Raw genomic sequence first — 10,717 nt, forward strand, 5'->3', positions numbered from 1 at the left:
TGTCAAAACAACTGGCTGCTATCTCATTGGAAGCGTCAAGCTGCTCTTCCTTGTGTAATTTATCTTCTGGTGCCAGAGTGATGGCATCTTATTTTCTAGTCTAAGTAAATACCGGTCGTCAGTATGATCATCCATCCTCGCACTTTTACGTCCCGAAGACAAGTAGTGACATCAAACAATTCAGTCTTGTGGTTGAATAATTCGCTGGGAGTGTATATGTAATCAGCCTTTTGGAGTACTGGTAATGAATAGGTTACAAACATGTGGAATGACTATTTTAGTAGCAGGATGTATAGGCAGATTCTAAGGATTACGGGACGTAGAAGAGCGAAGATGGATGGTCTTTATTGAGGACCAGCATATTATATTTAGACTGGAAAATAAGATACCATCACTCTGAATCCAGAAGATCAATTACACAATGTATGTGTTCACTCCTCCCGAAGACTGATATGTTTTACACTTCCTATGAGATTGGAACTTCTTTTTTGACAACCCACTTCTGTTCCCTACAACTATTAATCTTTGTTCTTACCAAGGGCGCTTAAAGGATTTACTCCTATTAGTATTTAATCCATGATATTGATACTATGAATCTAGGTAATATACCCAGCCAGACTCATTAAACCTACCAACACAAAAAAACTATGTGTTACCTTTAACATTTATTATAGTTTAACTGTTACGTTTTAGGTCCATGTGGCTGTCTAGTATAATAACAAAGAGCTGACTAACGTCAGTATCATCCCTTCTAAATTATGATATAGACTTTGCTAATTTTCAGCGCCTGTAACCTCAGAACAACTTTCTGAAGTCGCGATTTCAGAACCTATTCAAAAATGTCTTTCACACGGTATAACAACGGGACATCCAGTCGGTTAGAATCAATATCGTGCGATACTCTCGGTCTGGACGTACCGACGTATATATATATATATATATATATATATATATATATATATATATATATATATATATGTGTGTGTGTGTGTGTGTGTGTGTGTGTGTGTGTGTGTGTGCAGGTCTGACATCCTTATGGGACTAGTTTAACATTGTTGAAATGGACAATATTTTGCGTCATTTTCGCGTCCGTTACAACAATGAGCCCATGAGGCATTGGGTTATCAGATCTACGAAATGGAACAGAATACATGTAGTTCCGTTAGCTCAGTTGGTAGAGCACTCTCTTTACATGCAAAGGGACCAAGATCGATCCTGAGTTGTTTGGGGTTTTTTTCGTATAGGAACGAAGCGTCTCCATTTTCAAGCTATCGTTAGTATTTATGACTGTAATTTATAAGTACGTGGCTGTGTATAGCCAGTGACGGATATAGTAAAAACAAAATTATACGGAAAGGATGCCAAACAACAGACTGGCGTTGTATAGAATGATATAATGGTGCACGTCTGACAATCAGGAGGTCTGAGGTTCGATCCCCAGTCGAGGAAGAATGTTATTGGGGGGGGGGGGGGGTTCTTGCATTTTTATTTCATGCAATATCTGGCTCTGTTTCATACATACTTTTAAAGATATTTATGGATAGAAAATAAGGTTATAGATGATCTGCCGGATCTATTGAGCATGGTTAAAATCGTGGAAATGCGCTATGTATGATCAGATATATTCATTTGACGAATTCATTTATATATATAATGATAATTTAATTAAAGAAGATAAACTATCCATATTCATATATAGCTCGATTCCATTAACCAGTTAGCTGCAGTACTCTGGAGTCGCATTCATATAAAAATTTGGCCAGAAAACTCGTTCTTCAAATTATATCGATCGATTCAAATGGCCCTCATAACACCTTCTGGTAATTTGAAACCGATTGCAGTCCCAGTCCTCCATCGGCTGGTTGGCATTACCCTTCCCACATTCGAAGAGCCACTGCTCCTAAAGCCTATAAATATAAACAGGAAGTGGACCCAAGGCACCCACTCCATGACATCAAGCCAACGACAAGTAGACTGAAGTCGAGAATGAGCATCATGACGGAAGGAAGCATCAACCCTGATCATGCAGCTGTATACAGGCTGTCAACATAGAGGGAGTGGGACAATCATGCAAATGAAGCCGTTGAAGATACGAGAGAAGAACTGCACTACGGAACTGAGCTCCCCAGTAATGAATGGGTAACACGGAACAGAGCACGGGCAACACTTGGGAGAACAGATGGAAGAATGAAATAGTGGGGCTGGCTTAGACTAGCGTGTGTACATGTGGATGCCAAGACGAATTCAATCCCTCGTGGGGGCGGGGACGTACACTCCTCTAAGCTTGGTGAGAAGTTCCCAGGCTTTGATACCAGTAAGAGGAGACATTGGGTGACTGCGAATCGGCTTCGGTCGAGGAGCCGCCTAAGGGCAAGTGCGCTACATCGGTGGGGTCTTACTACCTGTCCAATATGTACCCGCTGTGGGCAAGAACCCGAGACGGCAGAGCATCTAGTCGAAAGGTGTGTTGTGACGAAGCTACCCGGCGGGTTCGCGACGGTGTACGAATACGGACCGGACTTTGCTGATTGGGTCGATCGTCATAACAGAGTAGTGTGAGAACCATAAGAGGCTGCTGCCAAGAGCAGACGATGGAGCACATCCTCAGAGAATGCCAGGATGGGTCCTGCTGCACTGACCATGACCTAAGAGTTTGCTCCCCAAATTCTGTGAAGTGGGTTCGGTGTTGGAGCGACAAGCTATGATGATGACCCTCACATTCGCAAAACTCTCAAACCTGGGACTTAAAGAAGATCTCGCAAATGTAGAAGATGTGACGTCACTACTTCCCCGTTCTCTAGGGAAGAAAGGTCGTGACGTTACACCTTCTACATTTCTGGTTCCAAATTCCATGGAACTATGCATGTAGCATGTCCTTCGGAGGACTAATAACGAATAGGATGCATATTGAATCATAAGGTGGCATAACTATTTTAGTAGGAGGATGCATAGGCAGATTCTTAGGATTGCGTGACGGAAAAAGCGGAGATGGATGACCTTTATTGACGACCAGCATATATATAGATTAGAAAATAAGATGCCACCACCCTTAAACCAAAAGATCAATTAAACAAGGTATGTATCCAGTGTTCCGGTAGAGTGGTTTTACACTTCCGTTGAGATAGGAACCCCTTTTTGATATCACACTTGTGTTCCCTATTGATTGAGTAGAGGAAGTACCAGAAGATAATAGAGAATAAAACTGTTGGCGGCGACGGAAGTTGACCCCTGGACTTTTTAACTGTTACGGCACCTCCGCCTGACCTCGAGAGGGACGCTTCCTCAAGGCGTCATCCACCACTCCAATAAAAAAAGTGGTGTCAAACACACATTGTTCCAAATGGCTGTCTAAAATAATAACAAAGAGCTGAGTAACGTCAATATCATCCCTTCTATATGATATAGACCTTACTATTTTTCAGCGCCTGTAAACTCAAAACAACTTTCTGAAGTCGCGTTTTCAGAACCTATTCAAAAATGTCTTTCACACGGCACAAACCGAGGGTAGGTTGCTAAACCATCGTATTTTAGAAAGGCAACTTTTCAGGAGAGACAAAAAAAGCTGTTTATAATTAATAATAATCCTGGGATACAAAATAAATTTACTAATCGTAGATATGTAAAAAGTGACGAGAAAAACGATGGTGGCCTTTTAGAGACGACATTTTTTTATTTTTTTGGTTTATGAGTGGCTATGCGTTATTTAAGTTACAATAGTTTGGAAGTATTTTATTGGAAGCAAGACTATCGTATGTCGAAATATGAAATTGGGGGGGGGGGGGGGGGGGGGGATAGAATTAAAATTGTCGTAACTAGGAGTTAATACACAAATATATGATGAGTTACAATACCTGAAACAGGTTCTAAGAGCCATGGGGTTGATTACTCCGGAGTTTATACCAGTATTTAAGGCTACTTTCGACTGGGTAACAATCAAAATTTTATGTCACAACCGGACAAGACGCGAGTTGTAAAAATGGGTAGTATGACTTTTCTTCTTAAAATTGCTTTTCCACCTCTTTTATTATCACCATCGTCATCACCGTTTTCTATTTCTTCTTCTTCTCCTTCCCCCTCCTCCCCTTCCTCTTTCTCAGATTCCTCCTCCTCCTCTTCCTCCTCCTCCTCCTCCTCCTTCTCCTCCTCCTCCTCCTCCTCCTCCTCCTCCTCCTCCTCCTCCTCCTTCTTCTTCTTCTTCTTCTTCAGATCCTTGCATGGGCATTGTTCTCCATAGATTTAATGACAATAAAATATTCCAATTGGTGGAGTCGAAGCACTCCCTTAGTGCATTAGATGCATCGCTCTCCCATTCCTGAATTTGTTTTTGAACGAGAGAGAGAGAGAGAGAGAGAGAGAGAGAGAGAGAGAGAGAGAGAGAGTCTAATAACGGGAGAGGAAGGTTGCGTTTCAAAGTTGTATTTAAAATATGGAAAGAGATTTAATAATAAAAAAACTAGGCGGACCTAACTGGGTAAGATAGATGGGTAAATGGGAAAAAACCTTCCCTAAAATGAACTCAAAATAAAGTAAACTTAGCTTTAAAATTCCCCTGGAATAAATCGAATGGCAAATGGGGATCATGTACAAAAAGTGAAAATAAATAAGTATTTCGTTACAGTACAATTTGGTTCTGATCTAAATTAAATATAGAAACAGAGAGGCGAATTCCTGATTTAAAAATAAATGAATAAATAGATAGATAAATATACAACTGACTGCATTATGACGTTGTTTGTTTTCTATGCTTCTATTCCAGTTGATAGGTTTGGCGGCTTTTCCTTTTGATTTAGTGAACTTTCCTTGATATAATGAAATATCGATCTTAGTGTTTCAAACATGAATATTTTAAACTACTTATTGTACTTGTGCTTTTCAGTTCCAGAATTTGTATTCATCATTCATTGGTTTGAACGTCTCCATCGGCACTAGTCATTCAAAATGTCTTGTTCTGTTCAACCATCAATAAATAAAAGTTTCAATCACAACACAAGCACAAACATCTCAATTGTGGACATTCAAGATGCGTTTTTTCAACCTCTCATATCAGAAAACATTATCTGGTGGCTCCGATTAATTGTGGTTGGCTTACTGACTCAAGCAATTTCATTGTTTGGCGTTGTAACGAACATTATAAACTTGGTAATATTTATCAAGTTGGGTGTAAAAGATCCAGTGAACGTAAGTCTTCTTGGACTGGCTATCTCTGACTTTTTGGGTTGCGTTACAATAATTTGGAACAATGTCTCTTTGTTTCCCCCATTCATGGACTTGGATCTACCGTTTGATCAAAAAACAATATACTACCTATATAGCATATGGCTCCATTATATATTTGCTGATATAACGATATGCCTAACTGCCTTCATAACAATGGAACGTTGTCTTTGTGTCACATACCCTTTAAAAATAAAAGAACTCGTTACAACCAAAAGAGTGGCCATTGTCATAGTGTTTTTATATATCTTAAACATCGGTTTTACCTCCCCCGTTTATTTCGTTTCTTATTATGACTGGGTCTTTTCCCATGAGAAGAACAGAACTCTATATACTTTATTATTTAGGAAAAACAGAGCCAAAGTAATGGAAGTTATTTATTTATCAGTCGGATTATGTATTCCATTCTCAGCATTCGCCATAACCATATTTTCAACGGCTATACTGATTCTACAGTTAAAAAATAACTCAAAATGGAGACATTCGGCCACAAGTACAACAGGAAAACTTCCATCATCATCGTTGTCATCACAGAATCAGATGTCATCACGTGACAGGAAAGTAGCTAAGATGGTCATCATGATTTCGACCATATTCATTGTCACGTTTTTCCCTAACGCAATTACAACAATTATGCCATTGATTTATCCAGAGGCGCGAGTGGGCCGGTCTCAAGAAAATTTAGTGCATGCAATATATTCTTTCTTTTACGTTCTGGAAACAGCTAATTCGTCTGTCAATATTTTCATCTATTACTACATGAGCTCCAACTACAAATCCATGTTTACAACTGTTTTCAAATTTAGTGTCAGGAAAAAAGAATGCCCAAATTGATGAGTCGCCCGTTACAAAGCATTAACCAATCCGAATAGTTCCTGCCATTAACCCCGTTTCGTCTCCTTAAAAAAGGTCTGATCTATCATAACGACGTGCCAAACCACACGTAGGTCAGGCCCAGTTCTTGAGTATTTCTGACAATATTTTGACACATTGATGAAGGAACTGTACCGCAACGACTCATGACACTTTGTATTTTTTTCAAGCATCTGATTTTATACTGTCAGTAATTCTTAGGATATCTGCGGGTTATTTTACTTCAAGTGATAGGTTGCTATGGATCTTCGGTTCACTGTCATTGGATGACCACAGAAATGTTCATTTGAGAAATAGTTTTAATAAAATATACGATTAGGTACTTATGTATTTTTCAAAGGTATAAGAACCGAACGTTAATTGAAAAACTCGACACTCATACTATAAAGACAATAGATAAAAGGCTTTCCGTGTCAATGAAAACGATCTAAATTCAGCAGGTTTGGCCCAACCGAGTCATCAATCACAGGATTTATTGTGCTATCTAACGATTGGATATCTCTTTACAAATGTAAACACTACACGAATTACATTTACTATTGTGATATCGCTAATACACGATAGTTCTATTTAGTATTTATATGCATTGATTGTTATGTTCTCATTGATACAAATCTTTCCCCCCTCCAACTACTTTTACGTGTCCCGTTAATTAAATTACTAACACATTTTAAAATCAATGGTGATGTCATGGGTATTAATTGAAATCCTTCACGACCTCACTATTCATAGGAATATTAAGATGTTACAACCTAGTCAAAGATTTGATACGGTATTTTCACAGATCGGTTATTAACCAAACCTGCTCCAGTTATTGACCCAACATGTATCAGGTTATTGTCCCAGCAACCGGTTTTTTAGCTACAAGTGATACAGAGTGGAATCATACAAGCGATACACTGACACTACTGGAATGAAACGGCTGTCCCATATAACCGAAGAAACCCAAGCGGAAGAAACCCTAGCGCCGCCACCAGTCACCTCTAAAACTAAGCCATTACAAAGAAAAATGAATAGTTTGTGATACGGGGTAAAAATTAAATACCCATAGTCTAAATTTAATTAATTAAAATCAGCACTATTATTCTTTGGTTAATTATGTGTTAACTTTGTATTGTATGAGGCAATTCTGTTGATTTATATTTAAGTACTTCTTCTTTAACGGGGATTAAAACTTACCTTCTGAACCTACCTATCCATATATAACGTGCGAATAATCTGCCACTACCTCTAGTACCTATTTCTTTAAAACTAACAACAGTCTCTTACTATCAGTCAAGTTGTCTGGAGCTTTTTACCCGACTATAACAGGGAAAAATAAAAGTGGCACCAGATAACGAACTCTATGGGGAATCTATCTGCCTCCTATCTCTCTACTCCTACTTGCCACTCTCCCAGATAGACGTGACAAGCACGACGAGCTACATGTGGAGGACAAACATCTCTTTGACTCTCTTTACCTCTCCCACCCTTTTTTCTCTCTCACTTAAACACACGCACATCACACACACACACGCATACACACCCTGACCATCTCTTTTTTTTTCTATATGTTGTTACTACACAAGGCAATCACTCTCTAATGCGGCAATAGCTGCTTATTTTTCGGACAAATAAAGCCCCTGGAACTGTGTGAGCCGACCAGATGTTATCACAAGAATAACAGACGCAATTGAACTCATTTTTACTGGTGCAACAAGGGGCCAGAAGTGTTTCAAGTGCCAACAACTAGTGCCTCTCCAAACAAATAAACATCTTTTTCACGGTATCTGCCCGTCTTTGCAATGGTTAGACGCAATCAATCTATCTTAAATTACAAAATTACATTCTGCCGTACTCTGAAAAAATCCATATTTTTAAATTTGCCAGAAAACTCGTCCTTCAAATACCGATCGATTTGAAGGACACTCATCTTGTCAAAAAATTTCAAACCTGTGTCTTCGCGAAGTCACAGGTTTGAGAGTTCTTTGCCAAGCTGAGTGACATTTAAATCGATCGATACTTTAAGGACGAGTTTTCTTGCCAAATTTTAAAATATGGGTTTTCCCAGAGTACGGCAGCATAGTAGGCAGACACTAAATGCCCATCCCCCTGACAAACATGCCTTTGGCTTAATGATTATGGTCCTTTGTCGATTACGACCTTCCCCTGCGGTATCACCAGATATCGTCGCCGAGTCATTCTATGAAGGAATATAGATAATGCATCAAACAAGGTGTCTGCTATCAACAGAAATCACACATGTTTTTCCGAGTGAGCAAATTGGGGGTTGGTAATCTTGCCTGAGAAAAAAAAGAAAGAAACGAAAGTGTCTGAAGCGGAGCGGGGCTCGAACCCTTGATTATGGGCGAATAGGAGTTGTTTAGGTAAATCGCGTCTTATTTTACTCCAACATGATCTTGTCAGCGAACAGGTAACCAAGGATATTCAATAGGATTCAACAGTCGTGATGTCAGTTCCCTTGTAATGACGCATAGTAACTTAATAACTGTTTCTAAACTATAGGACGCCCTTATGAAATACTCCTCCTCCGAGCATAAACGTGTATCCATAGGAGAAACACATTATAAATTTGATCATGTTTTGACTTTTATACACCCTGATCACATGACATGTGAAAAAGTTCTAGCCAGCATAAAGAATAAAAAGTACCGATTTTCGTTTTTTAAAAACCAAGCTGCTGGTTGCTGGGCGGACGTGACATCAGACTATTGAATCCTATTATGTCATATAATAAAAAAAAGATCAATTATTGTACTAGACGCCATTTACAGTTGAAGAGAGACAACTAACACTTTATGGCCAGTTCCAATCATCTTGTCTATGCTACCGTACTCTGGAAAAACTCATAAAATTTAAAAATTTGGCCAGATTACTCGTCCTTCAAATATCGATCGATTTAAATGACTCTCATCTAGGCAAAAACTCTCAAACCCGGGACTTCGCGGAATTCCCGTGTCCCAAGAATGTTGACAAGATATATTGTAGTCGTCCTATTTTTTTTCGCTATTTTGTAGCAGGATATAGATAGAACGAAGGTGACGTCACTCTGGTCTTTGTTATTGTTTTTGCCATCCGTGTTTATGAGTAATTTTCACTAAACTGCATTAAGACTATAAACATTCAAGGCTAAACATGATTTTGTGTGGTGGTCCGTTATACTTCCGGATGGCAATGTTGTGAGATTCTTAGCCAAGCGCACACTATCTATAAAGGAAGATTCCTAAAATTACGGGACGTAAAAGAGCGAGAATAGATGATCTTTCTTGAGGACCAGCATATATTTAGACTTGAAAATACGATGCCATCATTCTGATACAAAAAGATGAATAACACAGGTGTGTATCCAGTCCTCTGGAAGAGTGGTTTTACACTTCCAATGAAATAAGAACCAGTTTTTTTTTTTTACATCACACTTTTCTTCCTTTTTGAAAGTTTATTGTATACTTGTCCACCATAATCCAGACAAACATATCCATAGACAGGCCAGTAAACATACACCCCTACTAATTGTGGTACAATGCCCTTTGGTCTATTCACAAAGCATAGATAAGGGGCTATTTGAGATCAAATTCAGGCGTTTATTAGAGTCAAACAACACTAATAGAGTGGAAGAACATTATAAATACTCAATTTTAAGTAGGCAAGCCATATGTTGGATTGAAAGTTCTGTTATCTCGTTGGTAGAGCATCCACTTCACAAGTACAGGAAACGGGCGTCGAGCGTGGATTAAACCGAGATTTTTATTTACTATTCTCTTTCCCCAGGGGCTATTGGGTAGTTGTCTCTATTAGGTCTGCGGGAAAACACTTTTGTCATAGATAAACGACATATCCATGGGTAGCAAGCGAAGGAACATGACTCTAGCTACATGGGTCGTGTCGCTCTGAAGGACTGAAGTACATAAGTGTTACTCAACAGGTTAAACCTTTAATAGGAGAGAGAGAGAGAGAGAGAGAGAGAGAGAGAGAGAGAGGAGGGGATGGAGGAAGAGAGACAGAGAGAGATAGATATATATGGGTGAAGAGAGAGATAGGGATGGATGAAGAGAGAGAGAAAGAGATGGGGAAGAGAGAGAGAGAGAGAGAGAGAGAGAGAGAGAGAGAGATAGAAAGAGAGAGAGTGATAAAGAGAGATAGGGATGGAGGAAGAGAGGAGAAGAGAGAGAGAGAGAGAGAGAGAGAGAGAGAGAGAGAGAGAGGAGAAAGAGAAAGAAAGAGAGATAGAGAGATAGTTGGGGGAATAGAAGAAAAAAAAAATAATGAAAGAACGACACACACACACACACACACACACACACACACACACACACATATATATATAATTATATATATATATTATATATATTATATATATATATATATAATATATATATATATATATATTAATATATAACAAACACACATACACAGAGGAGAGAGAGAGAGAGAGAGAGAGAGAGAGAGAGAGAGAGAGAGAGAGAGAGAGAGAGAGAGGTATGCGCGTGGTTGATGATTTATGCTGTCGGAAGTCATCTTTTCAGAGCGTATTCAAAAATGTCTTTCACAAGGCACCTTAACGGGACATCCAGTCGGTGAGTGTCAATGATATGGTGAGGATACTCTCGGCCTGGACGTACCGGGATGTGCT

The 10,717-nt window shown here is 39.1% G+C and overlaps 1 protein-coding gene across 5 annotated transcripts; it reads left to right on the forward strand.

Moving 5' to 3' along the window:
- On the forward strand, positions 1–7,183 carry LOC144975664 (galanin receptor 2b-like). Of its 5 annotated transcripts, none has more exons than XM_078919855.1 (3): positions 23–54; positions 447–600; positions 4,877–7,183. In XM_078919855.1, the coding sequence occupies exon 3, from the start codon at positions 4,939–4,941 to the stop codon at positions 6,046–6,048; it is 1,110 nt and encodes a 369-aa protein (XP_078775981.1). In that variant the 5' UTR covers positions 23–54; positions 447–600; positions 4,877–4,938; the 3' UTR covers positions 6,049–7,183. The 5 variants fall into 5 exon arrangements, with proteins under 5 accessions (XP_078775983.1, XP_078775982.1, XP_078775981.1 ...); XM_078919854.1 differs by having other exon boundaries at positions 26–54; positions 407–600; XM_078919857.1 differs by lacking the exon at positions 447–600 and having other exon boundaries at positions 1–104.
- The last annotated feature ends 3,534 nt before the right edge of the window (positions 7,184–10,717 follow it).

The sequence above is a fragment of the Berghia stephanieae genome, chromosome 6 (genome assembly GCF_034508935.2).
Source record: "Berghia stephanieae isolate SIO BIC M18660-M18661 chromosome 6, UCSD_Bste_1.3, whole genome shotgun sequence".
Taxonomy (NCBI): domain Eukaryota; kingdom Metazoa; phylum Mollusca; class Gastropoda; order Nudibranchia; family Aeolidiidae; genus Berghia; species Berghia stephanieae.

Excerpts from the sequence above, each read along its gene's own strand:
- LOC144975664 (XM_078919857.1), top strand. The coding sequence starts at position 4,939 with ATGTCTTGTTCTGTTCAACCATCAATAAATAAAAGTTTCAATCACAAC.